Genomic DNA, 16,488 nt, shown 5'->3' on the forward strand with positions numbered 1-16,488 from the left:
GACAGTCGAGAAATCAGTCTTTGAATCCACACACTGAATCCAGCATGGCTGGAGTTGGCATTGCCTTGGCTCCTACCCATTTTTCGAGCCTGATTCCCCAGATCAAGTAGATTCCGTGAGGCACTTAATATCTACTCAATAAACTCCTTTCTGCTTCAGTTAGCCAGAGTCCATTTCTACTATTTGTGCCATATGTTCACGTGTGAGTGCCTGTATGCATATGCGCACAACACAGGAATATTCCAGCACCAACAGCAAGTGTTCTTTGCCAGGGCAATCTTTCCAAAAGGATAATTTGTTCATAACATTCTCCTATTTCAAAAAAGTCAATGATTTTTTTTTTTCTCTCAGGACAAAAACGACACATTTTAGCATGACACCCCAGAACCGTTTTACCTTTCTGGTTTCACCACTCATCACTTTCTTCTGGTGCCTGGGTCTGTTCTTACCGTGCACTTGGCCTGTCTCTGTCCTGGCCTCTTGGCAAGTTCCTGCCTGTCCTTCAAGTTCAAGCTTAAGAATGATCTCCATGGAAGAGTTTGATGATTTTTCTTCTAGCACTATGTGTACTTGTTGTACAGCCCTTATTACACTTTCTTGTAATTGTTCACAAATTTGTCCTTCTTACTAGGTAACAAACTTCTTGAGGACAGTGTCTGTCTAGTCATCTATCTGTCACAATACCTAAGATACTTCTCAGCACATAGTAGATGTCAAGAGGTGTTTGTTGACTGACTGAATGAACGTGACCTGATGTCTTCAAGGCTCTGACGATCAGCAGAAGAATCATTCTAGAACGAGCACAACGAAGACTGTGCAGTATCCCAGCCCCAAGCTACCTGAAGGTGGTTTAGAAGACAGAGACACTAGCTATGTTGAAATAATGTTTAATGTTTAAAATTTAACAGTGCACACAATACATGTTTAAGCAGTAGAAGAATGAAAATGTGTGTATGATGTTGAATAAAATTGGCATTACAAAACAAGACCATGTTAAGAAAACCTTAAAAGTAGAAGTAAACATTTAGGTAAAAACCAAATAAACAGCATGCTAAGGGATATGATTTTAAAATCCTAATAAATGTAGTTGCGTAAATCTAGACTTGAGACATTGAGATGTACTTTGCCACTTAAAAAAAAGCAAAAAAGCAGAATGCCCTTCATTTTAAGTGCATTTTAAAAAAGGTTTGCACATTGTTTTCCTGCTGGCAAATGCAGTATAATCAAGTATGTAAGAATACCAGCTGGATTCCAATCTGAGAATTAAAAAGTGCACCTGGTCTTCCTGTTAAGTACACAGTTCACCCCAGAAAGCGACAAAAAAAATCACACTACACATTAATGTCAGACCCTCCCTGCTGCCCATGCCCCAAAGTGAACATAGTTGAAAACTAAGAGAAAATGAAAACAAAAATCTTCAGCACCTTATGGTTTCTAAGCGTAGGAAAGCATGGGCAGCATGGGCAGCATGGAAGCACAGGAAGAGGGAAGAAATGGGTGAAGACCAATAATGTGCTCTCAGTGAGTTTCCATGTATACACAGCTACTTAAATGGACCGAATGGCTTTATGTATATGGATTTATGTATTGGTCATTGTGAGGGGGGAAAAAATTGACTTTCAAAATTTCTTCAAATTTTGGCAGAGCTCTCCAAAATGTGAAGATTGAAGATAATTTATTCACGCAATCATCTCCTAGAACTTTGTCAGTTAAAGGAGTAGCGCCATAATGGTGGAGGTCGTGGTGAGGAAAAGGGGAGAGGGGGAAGGGGGAAGTCCCTCTGACTTCCTGCCCACTCTTCCCCACCAGCTTACGAAGGTTCCATGAGTCTTTAGAAAACAAAACAATCAAAACTGTTTTATGCAAAGAGAGCACTTTCTGGACTGAGTCTGCCCATACTGTGGTGCCTCCCTTAACACTTCGGAAGTATGTAATTCCAGGTCAGGCAGATTTCTCTAAAATCCAATGACAGCTACTGCCAGCTGAGCGAGGTTTGCTTTAATGCTCAAGAATGTCAAACGGTAACGATACTTAGCAGAGCACCGTGGTCATAGAGGGATAAGGATTTAATCAGCACAGAAGGCATTTTTTAGCAAGTTAAAATATTTTTTAAAAATCCAAATTTAAACTATTTGTTTTTGATTTTCACGGAGAATGGGGATCTCCTAGGCATCTCCGTCTTATTAGCTTCCCTTCTTACAAGTAAACCAAACCATTCCTGCTTTTTGTAAAAATATTAAAATCTTATATAAACCTTACCAATGGCCTGAGAAATGCAAAGACATTCACTAAGAGATTTGTGCAAAAATTGTTTCTCTCAGAAAGCAGGATAAATTACAAGAATGGACCAATCTCCAGAATAAAATTTTAGAAGAGATTTGTTTCTACTTTCACTAAATGAACAAGGGAAGTTTTATCTAAAATTTGCATATAGCTTTAAAATAGATTTAATAAATTTAAATTCTATGCAAATACTGACAATTGGAATTATAAAATGTGAACTGGTACATCTGTGGAATTTTAGGATTCATTATGTAAGTTCCTATTACACATTAACAAAATTTCATTGTACATTTAAAATACAATTTTACTTACTTCATATCATACATTCAGAACATCAGTCTCCTTAGTTATTCTCGTAACTTTCAACCCTTTAAGTTGTACCAAGATTAAAAATCAGTAGGTTTGAGAGTGACAAGTGAGAAAATACAACTCTTTAAGGGTTGACTAAGCCAGATATAAATGCTTAATAAAACATAAGTATTATATAGGTAATATAATTAATTACATATTACTTTCTGTTCATGAAAAACATCTCTTCTGAACTTGAAAATGATGCATGAAAAAGGTCTATAGGATGGATGTGCGTGTCTTCTGCAATGCTAATATTACTGGGTTACACAGATTCGGGTTAACACTGCATGACGGACGGGACTGAGAATGTGCCACATCTGTAATGCCTTCGATGGAAACAGACTTGGTACCTAAGTGCTGGATTTCCAATCTTTTATCCAATGTCAGTCACTTTAGTTAGCAGAAGATGAAGCCTCTGCCTTCCCTGTGGCTTCCTCACCGAAGAGCAGCTTTCGAAGTATATTTGCATAAAATGGTCCATACACTTGTTTGTTGAGATTCACGATGTTTGCATATTGACAGCCTAGCACTTCCAGCTCCTGCTGAATGACAGCAAGGCCTCCAGGCATGGGAGGCATGCATTTTTGAGGGCTAGGAAGACAAAGTAGATTCTTCATGTATAGCTGGATTCGTTTATCTGGGGGGGAAATAAGATATCTTTATCTGTCCCATTATTGAAGCCTATAATTTTTTTTTAAATGAGAACAGTAATTATGGTACATGGATTACAATAATATTCCCAATTCTTTACCCTCCCTGTATCCATGCCCTTTACAAGGTAGCTTTGCAGCTCTTCCATCAAAGGCTGGACTCTGTTTCCCCATGTCTTGAATTGGGGCTGGCCTTATGACTTGCTTTGGCCAGTATAGAATGCAGCAGATGCACCAGTATGTTCCATGCCAAGGCCTCGAGAGGCATGGTTTGCATCTGCCCTTTCTACCTAACATGTGAACAAGCCTGGGCTTGATGAAAGACAACATCGAGGGACGCCCAGCCCTTCTGTCTCAGGCCATTGTATATCAACCCGTAGCCAACCGACCCCCGAACACTTGAGGGAGCCCAGCCAAGATCAGCAGCGCTACCGACCCAAGCCACGGCTGACCACAAAAGCATGTGTGAGCCCAGCAAGACCAGTTGCCCACAGACTTCTGAGTAATGCTATTTTTTTTTTGAAGCTATATGTTTGAAGGTGACTTGTTTTGCAGTAACAGCTAACTGATAAAAAATGTAGAGCATTTTGGGGGTAAGGCAGGGGATCTTTTACAAAAACACAATACTTATGTCCATAATTTTAGTTATGTACACTAAAGCTGAGTTTGTAAATTGGCACTGCCAGTTTGGCCCACACTGTGTTTTTTAAAAAATAAAACCATTTAAAATCAGGGAAATTCACACAGAAATCCAAATTTCTGGTTCCTCTTGAAAACACTAGCCATCTGGCAAACTTAGGGACCCGAATGACCACTTGGCAAGGGCGACCACACTTCCAGGTTTTCCCAGGATGGTTGAAATTTACACCTATTGTCTTGACCTAATTAAAAGGAATGCTCTCAAAAGTGTCCTGGTTTGGACAATAAATTACATATTCACTCCACACGTGCCAACAATCTGGAGGCACTGAGGAAGGGCCATCTCGACTGGCATTTCAGTTTGCCGTCTTCTCACCCTTACTGCTTCATTGCTTCATCGTGTTTGAGACTACTGCACGAAAGCATGCAAATGCATAAATAAATTAAGCCACAGAAGTATTACACAAATGGTATCAGACAAACCAGACCTGCTACAGCCCATACTGTTCCAAGGATTGTCTTTGGCCTTGGAAACAGAAAAATAAGAAGGTTTACTGAGGAGAATAAACTCTATCAAATACAGACAACTATGACATTAATGAAACTCTTATTTCCAAACACTTCTTCCAAAAGTCACACGTTCCTGCCAGATGTGACCTAGAACTCGAAAGTTCCCAATATTCCATGTCCATGTCTTAGCCACAATTGTTTCCTCTTACTAGAATGTTCTTCCATCTCACCACCTCTCTGCCCCAAGACAGAGCATCCTTCAATGCCAAGCCTAAAGTTTCCTCCTTCTGGGGTTTTCCCCAACATCTGTCAGACTATCGTACCATATTATTGTTACTTGAGAATGTGTCTCTCTCCTGATGTGGTGGAGCTCTCTGAGGGTGACAGCTATGTCATTTTTACCTCTATGTCCCTGGTCTAGCATGTGGCAGGCACATCACAAATGCTGACTGAATCAAAGTGAAAATGGAATGAAAAAGGTCTGTAAAGATCAATGCCAAACAGAAAACAGTGGGAGTCAGGGAGGAATGGGGGCTGGAGATGGCAATCAAAATTTATTTATCCTTCATCCATAAATTTGTCAAGAAGAAATTATTCATGTATGTAATTTCTGTATAATTAAAAATTAATTTTAAAACCGTAGATAGCTATAAGCCTGCAAATAATCTACACAGTAGGTAATCTATAAATAATTTTTACCTGGCTTTGGTATGCATTTGAAAAAAAAGGTTTGAAAGAAAACTTATCTAAGAAAGAAAGCTTGTCTTTTTAAAAGGCTAAGAACACAGTGGGCATTGTACTCGCATTGTAAATAAAAAGCGCATCGACTAAGAATAAAAGAAGGCAGATCATGGGTACTGTGAACGGGAGGAAACCATGGCTAATGCTGGTTAGCACTCTAAGTGCTTAATTTATTCCAACTCCTCCGTGGGCAGAGAATTAAGAATCAATCGTGTCCTAAATTTCCCGTTAGACTGGTTGCCAGACTCTCTGGAGCCCAGGTCTATTTTTCATCACAAATATGGTCCAAACAGTTTCAGGCGAGATTGTTTAAAGAATAAAACTCTTTCAAAACTGTTATTATGCCGACAAGTGGTTCTGTCTCCTCTGTGGATGAGTCAGTTTTTAGGCCAAGACTAAAAGTGACAGAAGCATTTGTCCAGTTAGGAGCAGCCAAACAGGGCCCCTGCCCAAGGCATGCACTTGGCTTCCAGAGTCTGAGAGCCGCTCAAATGAGTTATTCAAGTTGCTAGGCAACAATAATTTGAATGAGGTTTAAAAATGCTTTCAATTTAAAAAAGGACAGGAAAGTGAGACTGGGGAAAATAGCATGGAAAAAAGTTGCTTTACCGGATTTTAAGAGGCCACCTTGGGTGGGGCATCTCCTGAACCCCAGCTTCCGTCTCCCTTCTGCCACTGAAAGTACTTCCCTTATCTAAAGCAAGGGCACAGAGGGCACCCGGATGCTCTGGCCGCCCCGCCAGCAAGCAGCGGGGCTCCAGTTCTGACTGCAGTGCCCACCAGAGCAGATAAGAATACGAGCTCCAGAGTCAGGCAGGCTCAGTAAGAACCCCTACTCTGAGACTGGCTCGTTATGTAACCTTGAGGGAGAGTCACTTAACCACTCTAAGTCTCCACACGTTCGCCCCTTCCACAAATATTCACTCAATGTCATCTTTGGGCCCCGCGTGGTACAAGGACACAGCAGCGCACGTATGCGCCCTGAGCCCGTGAGGCCTGCACACTGGTGGGGGCTAACGGTATGTGGCAGAGACAGAAGACAGTCTGCTCCTCTGCCTCCGAGGAGCACTATCCTCCAGGTATTAGCCGTTCAGCTGGAGACTGGGCTGTGAGGACAGGTACACATCACCAATGAAGGTTATGCGGCACAGGGCTCAACCACAGGCGGCTCTGGTCATGCTGTGTTTGTTACTGTTATCAGCTGTCACCTCTCACCAGCCTGCAGTGCTGCACACCAGACTGCTCTTTTCTGGGGGAAGGGTTCAAGCCTTGAGCTATTAAGTGGCCTGTGTGGTCTTGATCTCCAGCATTCCCTGTCCCCAGAGATAAGGATGAGAAAAACGACTTGAGCGCCTCAAATAACACGTATTTGTATTCTCAGGGAAGTTCAAAAACCTGCGGATTAGTCCTAGAATATTGGTACTTATGTTCTAATTCTACACTCTTCCTCCTTCTAGTCTTTATTCCTTACCCGCTGCAGTAGACACTTGCTTAGCGCCTTCTACCCCTTCTTTTGAACACAGCACTGCATTTTGTTTGCGGGAAACTTTCGCTCCCCTTCTCAGACCAGGTGTTACAGATAAAGCTGACTTGGCCTGGCTCCAGGAGCTGAACACACATCTTGGGCCCAAGCTCCTTCTCCTCCGGCCACCATGACTGATTCAAGAATGGGACATGACCTGTAGTCAGCCCAACCGGAGCAAATTAGATTCAACGCTGGGGTCATTATTTGAGCTAACAGGGAGTTTTTTTGCTTGACATACACATGGAAAGATGTAGGCTTCAGCTAAAGCTGTCTTACTATGATGGGAAGAGACTGCGAGAAAGCCAGCCCAGAGGAAGGCAGTGCTGAGGGCCGGAGGTGGGGAAACTAGTACCGGGGACACAGTTTGAGCTCTTACAAAATAGTACCTACCTGCAGCCACCCCTCCCCCTGGCTTTTTCAGTTATATGAGAAAATACATTCCCTTTTTGCTTAAGTTACTTTAGAAGTTTAGATTCTCTGTCATGGGTAACAGAAAAAGTCCTAACTGATATACTGTCCACTTTCCCAACTCATCAACACACCCTGACAACCAGATATTCACTGTCCAGCAATCAAGTACAAAAAAGCCCACCCATCATGCTTCCCAGTTCCATTGCTTTCTTTTTCACTGATTCTTTAAGCCCGACCAAGAAAGGGGCCTCAGGGGGCTTAGGCTAGCTCACAACAGAACCGACATCTACTTTCTGTGAACATACTGCCACCTGGTTTGGATTGTATTGAATCTAGAATTCTAACATTACTGGCAGCATTTTATTTTCTTCATAAAAATTTATTGGCTGGATAGTAAGATAGAAGGCCTTGAAATCCCCTCACTCCACTATATATATATACACACAGAGAAGTCGTGAGTCCCAAATCTTTGAAAATATTAATACTTTCTTCATATTTTCAATTATTTATTCTCCAAACGAAGCAGGTAATCTGTTTAAGACTAAATTTTGACTGACACACAGTCAAAATCAGCAAGTTAAAGCAAATTGGTTTTGAGGCAGACACCAATAAAAACATGTAGACCCACCAATCAAAGACCGGATAGGATTTTCCTCCTCTTCAATGCTTGAAAATTGACCTACAAGATTAGCTTGAACCTCAGCGTTTAAGGTGGGTAAGCCTCTCTCCATCAGGGTCTTGTTAACCTCAGCACAAGTCTGAACACCAATAGAATTCAGGACTTCCTTCAAGTTAAAAGTCCTGCAAAACATAAAATAAAATCCCATCAGGGAGAGTTTTTGTTCCTCAGTTTTGTTGCTGATGTTTTAATATATCAACTTATTTCAAATATCTATCCATTTTTTCTTATATAGACAACAATTACTTCTGTTAGAATGAACTTAGAAAATAGTAACTCCTCCCAACCACTAACCCTTATTTGTAGCAGATTTTTATATGCTTAAAACAATTAATTCTGTACATGGTGTTTATCTTGGAAAGCATACATAGAAAAATGTGGTCCTTGAAAATAAGTTTACAATTCCGTTTTCATGTAGGGCTATCAGAAAGAAAAAGAAAGAGACCTATTTACTCTTAAAATAAACCCTTTAGTCTGAGTGCATTTGTTCATAGATTTCTTTTTCTTCGTAGCTTTTAAAATGAGATAAAATCAATTCTTTTATCTGTGCCTGAGCATTGAATTTATAACACCAATCAAAAACAAGAAATGAAATATTCAGAGGTCAATACCACAAAGGAAAATTACCTAAAACTTTTGAAATATCACGATCAAAAATAAGAAGCTTACTCTCATTGCTACTTTTGAGTAACTGATCAACAATGCAAATAAAAAGAATCCAGAAAATTGTAAAAAGTAATTAGCAGTGGGTTAGTAATAGGTAAGGAAAAACACATAATTGAAAAGTGCATTTGTTGGGTCTACACTATTGGGGAATAATAATTGAAAAATGCATTTCACTATCCAGAAAGGATCCTTCAGATATCTCTGTTCAAAATTGGAATTAAAGGATGAGAGAAAGGCCCAATGAGAGGAGGCGGTGTAATGCAGTGGTTACAGCATAAGCTGTGGTGTCACAAAGACCTGGGTTCAAATCCTGACTCTACCACCAAACTTGTTATGTGACTCTATTAGTTCTTGGCAGATTGTCAGGCACGTAGTAAATGCTTAATGAGAAGAAAAAGAACAACAATAAGAAACAAGTCCTTGGTGTTCTGCCTTCACTGAAATTTGTTATAAATCTACATCGGATGTGCCTTTGGGGTTATACAACCCAAAGTTAGATTCTTCATGACAAAATTTTCACCTCCTGACTTTTACCCAACCTCTTCATAGCTTCCTCCTGCTTTTAATCAGAGAGTTCTTAGGCTAAAGGAAAAATAATTTCAGCATAAGCAATGATGCCCTAGTCACAATAAAGGCAGAATTCTTGCTAGTTTTCAAAATGCATCATCAAACCAAATATAAATGACATCTGGGTCTACCAACTATTTGGAACCATCTGCTTATTTATATTATCGATGTTATTACCCCATCCATAATGAGAATAATTGAGAACTGACTATAATCATTTCCTAGCACAGGTGAAGGGGGAGAGAATTAAACAAAACAATAAAACAACCAGATGAGCAGAATAAAGAAAATGATTTAATAAAGGAATAGTTATTAAAATCTAACATTTGCTGATGACTTACTACGTGCCAGTGAACAAAGTGTTTCGCACAAATCACCTTGAGGTCTCACAGCTCCAAGGCAGGCACAAATGTTATTCCCTTTTTACAAGTGATGAAGTGAGGCTCAGGATGATTCAGAAACTCGTTCTAAAGTACATACATATCAAGTCAATAGCAGAGCTGGGATTTAAAACCTGGATTTAGACCCAAAAGCCTGTCCTCTTAGTAATCATGTTGCTACATGGTTTATATTAATACTTAAGCAGCACTGGGGGTTCTTTAAAGGCTTAAAAAGTTTTCTGTAAAGTAATGGTTACCCAATGTGGGGAAATGCTAAGGAAAGACCAATTGCAAAACCAGAGGTTTCTTTTCATTATAGGTCTTGAGCCCTGATGAAATAAATGAGCCTGGCAGATTAGCACAACCAGCAGTAGGAAGGGCAGGGCCTTGGACAGCTGGACCAGAGCTCAGGCCTTGGTTTGCCATTTCCTTGCCGTGCAGCCCAAGGTAAATCCTCTTCTCTCAGAACTTCAGCTCAAAATTATAACTTTAGATTCTGTAACCACTCGGGCTCCTTTTGGCTCTTGATATTCTAGAATTTCATCAAGTAGTTTAGGTGCTCTCTGAGCAGTGGGCGGGAGTACGGGGGGATAAGTGCCTCTCCCTCAGTGAGAGCAGTAAAGAGTACTGGTCCCTGCAAACACCTGAAAGAGGAACCAGCAGGAGGCAGTAACCCACAGAAAACCCCTGGAAACATCTGCTCATTGACGAAGATTAGGAATTTTCTGACTTGGACAGGATTCCCACCCGACTAGATGGATGATCTAAATGAAAAATCCCAATAGGCTTCTAATATTCAATGAAGGTATGATACTGGGAAACGAATTTCACAAAAACAAAACCTTCACTGGATTCGTGTAACATCTCTACAGGACAGAGAGGTCTCTACTTCTAAAGACCTCATAGCAGGTTGGATCAGTAAAGTTAGTAGACATTTCATTACAAAAAAAAAAAATGATGGTGTCAGAACAACTCCATTTGGAAAGCCTCTGGAACAGGGCATTCTAAACACTGAGCTTGGTGGATTTCTGGGTTTTATTTGTTTTTTCCACAGCACTGTCAAAGACAAGCTTTTGCACACACCCATCCTCAGTGGAAAGACTACACTCACCCTGGCACTTGTCATGGAAAAGACCTCTCCCTTCCTATGAAAGGACATCTAAGCCGTCAGAGATATTAAAAGAAATTCTAGAAAAGAAGGTGTAAGATAAGCTTCTCTAAAGCACAGTCCTGAATATTATTACATCCAGACGTCCAAGGTTATTCACGTTCTCTGAAATGCACGCAGAGCCTTAACACATGGGGAGCAGATGCAAACACTTGGAACTTACTCTTTGTTCATGCCTTCAAGTAGAACAGCTGAAACCCTTTTTAACCTGTTTGCAAGGTCAGGCAGGCCTTCTGTAATAGCACCCACTATGCTGTTGGTGATTAGGGACAGGCAGGCAATAAGTTTCAATTGATTCAGCTTTTCTGTCAGTTCCTGAAGACGTGCTCCATCTGTCATCAGTGTCTAGCATATTTATTTAAAATGGAAAAAGAGAAAGGGACACTCAATACCATGAAGATGGAAAGCAGTGCTATATCCAAACTCTCATTTTTGTCTGATTTCAGTAACATCATTAAACCACATGCAACATGGATAGACCAGCCGGTTCACAGTTAGAACTTAAGAATTAAAATAGCGGAAAACTTCAGGGAAGAAAAAAATCACTCACCTCTGGTAATTCTTTTTTCTGATAATCCCACTGTAACAGTTTCAAATAACTGTTATTTAGCACCAGTGTAGGCCTCAGGCTTGGCTTGGAGTTGTTTTCGGCAGTCTCAGAAAGAGAGAGTAATTCTTCATTTACAGATTCTTTTATCCATTCTGTAGTTTGATCAAGAGCACCTACAAGTGAAAAGTCCACATATTTGTCCTACAGCTGATGGACCCTTTCATTTGTGTATTCTATGCGACAGATACTATGTTAGGTGCTGGGCGTGAATGAAAAGACAGCCATATGTCAAGGAGCTTAGTCCGGAAGGGGAGACAGGCCTGTAAACTAACAGTTACAGAAGCATACAATGAATACTAGAAGGTACGGTGGAAGTGGACAGAGTAGAGGTTGTCCAGGACACCACCTAAGAGGAAGAGCTCCATAAGCGACACTTGAAGATACGAGGCAGATAGAGGAAACGGCTGTCGCCCTAGGTCAAGAGAATAGCCCTTACGAAGACCCATAAACATGAGAGAATTTTCTGGCACATTCTGGATGTTACCAGGAAATCTGTATTGCTAGCTCATAAAGAACCAGGGGGAAGAGAGCGGTAGCACATGGCACTGAATACCGGATAGACAGGCTATCTCACACACGACTTTGAGTTTTGTGCAGAGAAGGTATTTAGAATAAAGGCATTGATTATTAAATATTTTTGGGTCCTGGTCCTGTCTGAGTATCTAATTAGAGCTATGCCTTTCTCAAAACACGTGTGCATGCTGGTGTGCACACTTTTCTGTAGACCCAGTACTAAGGCTTCTCACTGGAAATAAATTGCTTTTTATACCACATTTCTTATAAAATTATGTATTTGGTAGAATCAGGTGGCAATTGCAAAAAAAAATGCAGACTGAACACAGGTGCAGATTTTTAAAAAAGAGCCATAGAATGAAATAAAGAATGGTCACCCTGAAATTCTTCCTCGGACCCAGCACTTAAACAATAGTAATCGTGCATAGCTCTGTTTGCCCCACTAAAGCAACACCACCCCCAAAATTTCACAATTTTATTTCTCCTCAGTTGGCAAATGTTCTTGGTTCTTCTAGTTCTGTTTATAAGATGTAAGACTTGCAGTCTTTTATTTAAAAGATATCCGACAGAGAGAGTGTGTGGAAATCATCATGGATATAATTACAATGTAGCAGTAATAAGCATTTATACTGCAAGCTTAATCATTTACAGCCGATACTTTTAGAAGCCCGTTTTGTTATCTCAAACAAAAGCAACAGTGTAGCATAGTGGTTCTCAGTCCTGGCTGATTTTAGTATCACCTGGGGAGTTTTAAAAAGAAAAAACGATCTTGGGCACAGCTCCCAGAGATTCTGACTTAATCAGTCTGGGGTGGGGCTCAGGCGTCTGTGTTCAAATACCCCAAGTGATCCGAATATGTAGCCAGAATGCAGCATGACTGGTAAAGCAGAAAGAGCACAAGTTTCAAGCGAAACGTCAGCTTTTCTCTAATGGATCTGCTGAGATTTCACTTCCACAAGCTAGTTCATTGACTGCTGTACGTGGCTCCAAAAGCAAGGTCAACCCCGTGAGGCACCTGCACCCTCAGTTTTTCACATGGACAGTAATAGGAGCCATTCTATTCACTCATTTATTCAATGGTAACTGAGCGCCTACTATACTCCAGGTACTGCACCAAGTGCTGGGGAATCACAGATGAGGAAATATTCCTGCGCTCAAGAAGCTCCTAGCCTACACAAGACAGAAACACGAGAACAGGCAATGGCTTTACAGGTGTGTTTACCTAAGAATTTCCCAGCGCAGTGGAGGGCCCAAGAGGGCTGCACCTGACTTTATTCTCCACCAGTACACGCTCCTGCCAAGGAGGGTTGGTCTAACCCACTCTGAAATGATCTCTGGTTCCCTAAATCCAAATCCTGTCAGTCTTTAGTGGCCCTGCCCAAGTCCTTCTCCCTGTGGGAAGCCTTTCTTGATTGTCTGGATCCATCCTTCTCTCTCCCTTCTTAGAGCACCTGCCTTTGAATTTTGGATTGATCTGGCTGTCATTTCTTGTAAACAGCTCAACTGAAAAACAGCTCTGTTTTTAAAAAATAATCGTTAAACATTTCACATGCCTTTATCTCATTTTCATCTCACTAGCGAGATCTCTGAGAGTCCAATCTATTTTTCTTTCCTTTGACTTAGCTCATAGCATAACTTAATAGATGTGTGAAATGTTTGGCTTTGTCTTGGCAGACCCATTTGCTTTGGAAACTAATCAGATATTTATTTTTTCAGTAGTATTTGTCACATAGTAGGTGTTCGGAAAGCCTCTGCCCTCTATATGTAGCATGAGAGACTTGGTAGCTTTCCAATTTAATTCACCATCTCTGGAGGCAACCATGGGCTTAAGGGTTGGCTCAAATAGTCTCCTTCAGACTGACAAATTGATTTGGTCCTATATGCCTGTATTTATCCTTCCTTTCCCACTCTCATCCAGTAAAATATTTACTAATGTACATAGTCCATGCAAATTGAACCAAAAGACACAGGGAGCTCTTTGCAGACTCGTTCAGAAAGCAGAGGAGGGAACCCTTCCCAATTCATTTGAAGAGGCCAGCTTTGCCCTGATACCAAAATCAAGCAAAGACATAAGAAAATTACAGAGCAATACCTTTCATAAATACAGATGCAAAAATCCTTAAGAAAGCATTAGCAAGGTAATAAGGTAAAAATAATACACCAGGACCAAGGAGTGGGACAAGCACCTAGGACTGCAAGGTTGGTTTAACATTAGAAAAAAAATCGATCACTATAATTCACTATAACATAGTAAAGGGGAAAAAAAACCAAAACATGATCACTTCAGTATATGCAGAAAAAACATGTGACCAAATTTAACATGTGACCCATTTAGAGAAAAACTCTCAGCAAACTAGATGAAAATGTCCTCAACCCTCCACCCCCAAAAAAGACATCCGTGAAAAGCTGCAGATAATATACCCAATGGTTAAACAGTGAACGTTCTTCCCCTAGAAAGGCAAGGATGGCCTCTTAGTGCAGCAAGGCAAGAAAAAGAAATAAAAGGCATACAGATTTTTCCGAAAAGAAATAAAACTGTCTCATGGGCAACGTAATTGTACATATAAAAAAGCCTAAGGAATACTCCAGAAAGCTACGAGAATTAATAATTTAGCAAGGTCTCAGGATGCAGTCATTATTCAAAAATTAGTATTCCCATATACTGAAAAATAAAAATTTCACAAAAATACCATTTATAATAGTATCAAAAACATAAAATAAATAAAATTAAATTTAACAAAATAAATACAAGACTGGTACACCAAAACTAAAATATATTGCTGAAATAAAGAATATTTAAGTGGAGATATCTAGCTCATAGAGTAATAGACTCAATATTATTAAGTTATAAATGCAACAGAATTCCAATCACCATCCCAGCTGGCTTTTTTGCAAACACTGATAAGCTTATTAAAAATGCATATGGAAATTCAAAAGACCTAAAATAGGAAAAACAAATGTGAAAAAATAGAACAAAGTTGGAGGACTGACAAGCCTGATTTCAGGACAGTGTGGTAATGGCTAAGAGCAGATACACAGATCAATGGAAAAGAATAGATAATCCAATAAAAAGGAATGACGTACTGATATGTGCTACAACATGGGTAAATCTTAAAATCATTTTACTTAGTGAAAGAAGCCAGACACAAAAAGTCACATATTGTATAATTCCATTGATACAAAATGTCCCAAACTGGCAAATCCACTGAGATAGAAAGATCAGTGGTTGTCAAGGGCTAAGGGAAGGGAAGAACGGGGAGATATTACTAAAGGGTATGGATGGGATTTCTTTTTGGGGTGATGAAAATCTTCTGGAATTAAATACCAGTGATAGTTGCATAACTTTGTATACTAAAAACCACTGAATTATATACTTTTAAAAATTAATTTCGTGGCATGTAAATTATCTCAATAAAAAAAAAAACTTCAGACAGAATAGACCCACAAATGTAGGGTCAACTGATTTTCAATGAAGGTGCCAAAGCAATTCAATGAAGAAAAAGATAACTCTTTATCAACAAATGGTTCAAAATTAGAGATATGTTAGGAAAAATATGAACCTTGAAATATGTTACCTTGAAATAGTTCATAAGCCTAAAACTATAAAACTTCTGGAAGAAAACATCCGAAAAATTCTTTATGACCTTAGGATGTGCAAATATTTTGTAGATAGTTTACTAAATGCAAAAACCATAAAAGGAAAATTTGATAATTTAGACTTCATAAGAATTAAAAACTTTTTCTCTACAAAGGATAGTGTTAAGAAAATGAAAAAGGCAAACCACAGAGGGAGAGAAATCTTCATACACTTGTTTCCAGAATGTATAAAGAGCTCTTCAATTCAATAGCAAGGCAACTCAATTTAAAAATGGGGAAAAGGTCTACAGCCATGCCACCCTGAACATGCCTGATCTCGTCTGATCTCAGAAGCTAAGCAGGGTCAGGCCTGGTTAGTACTTGGATGGGAGACCACCTAGGATACCAGATGCTGTAGGCATTTAAAAAAAAAATGGGGAAAAGATTTGAATAAGACACTCCATGTAAGAAGGTAAATAGATGGCCATTTAGCATATGAAAATATGCTTAGTATCACTATTCATTAGGAAAATGTATATTAAAACCACAATGAGATACTACTTTCATACCCTCTATAAAAGATAAAATTAAATAAACTGATAATATCTAGTGTTGGTGAAAATGTAAAGCAATTGGAACTCTCATACTTTGATGGTGAGTATGAAATGGCACAACTATGTTGGAAAATCATTGGCAGTTTCTCATAAAGTTAACCATAAATTTACCACATGTCCTAGCTATTCCACTCCTAGATGTTTACCCAAGAGAAATGAAAACACATGCACACACAAAGACCGGCACACAAATATTCTCAGCAGCTTTATTCATTGTAACCTAAAACCAGAAACGATGCAAATATCCATCAACAGGTAAAGGGATAAACAAAGTGTGGTATAATCACCGTATGTGGCTTAATAGGATACTTCTCAGTAATACAAACAGTTAATATGTACAACAACGTGGATGAATCTCAAATACCATATGTTGACTGAAAGAAGCTAGAGAGAAAAGTGAACACGGAGTATGATCTCATTTAATAAGAACCTCTAAAAGAGGCAAAACTAAACTACAGTGACAAAAACTGTATTAGTGTTTAATTTTGATGGGGGCAGGTTAATTGCAAAGGGCATGAAGATTCTCCTTGGGGTGACAGAAATGCTTTCTATCTTGTTTGTAGTAGTGGTTACATGGGCACTCTCTTTTGTCAAAACTCACAGAA

At 39.5% G+C, this 16,488-nt stretch overlaps 1 protein-coding gene and 1 pseudogene across 2 annotated transcripts in view; one reads left to right on the plus strand and one right to left on the minus strand.

Annotated features, from left to right (window-relative positions):
- Window positions 1-871: 871 nt before the first annotated feature.
- TCP11L2 (t-complex 11 like 2) overlaps window positions 872-16,488 on the minus strand; it is a 37,039-nt gene continuing 21,422 nt past the window's right edge. Inside the window, exons 6-9 of one of the 2 annotated variants that reach the window (XM_039877884.1) lie at window positions 11,121-11,293; window positions 10,734-10,915; window positions 7,739-7,911; window positions 872-3,271 (exon numbers count right to left, since the gene is read on the minus strand). In XM_039877884.1, the coding sequence (XP_039733818.1) occupies window positions 3,027-3,271; window positions 7,739-7,911; window positions 10,734-10,915; window positions 11,121-11,293 (773 nt within the window). In that variant the 3' untranslated portion in view covers window positions 872-3,026. The remainder of the gene's footprint in view (window positions 3,272-7,738; window positions 7,912-10,733; window positions 10,916-11,120; window positions 11,294-16,488) is intronic. The other variant, XM_039877883.1, reaches the window with a different exon arrangement.
- LOC120615339 (uncharacterized) lies at window positions 15,573-15,690 on the plus strand (annotated as a pseudogene).

The sequence above is a fragment of the Pteropus medius genome, unplaced genomic scaffold (genome assembly GCF_902729225.1).
Source record: "Pteropus medius unplaced genomic scaffold, Ma_sr-lr_union100, whole genome shotgun sequence".
In the NCBI taxonomy this organism is placed as follows: domain Eukaryota; kingdom Metazoa; phylum Chordata; class Mammalia; order Chiroptera; family Pteropodidae; genus Pteropus; species Pteropus medius.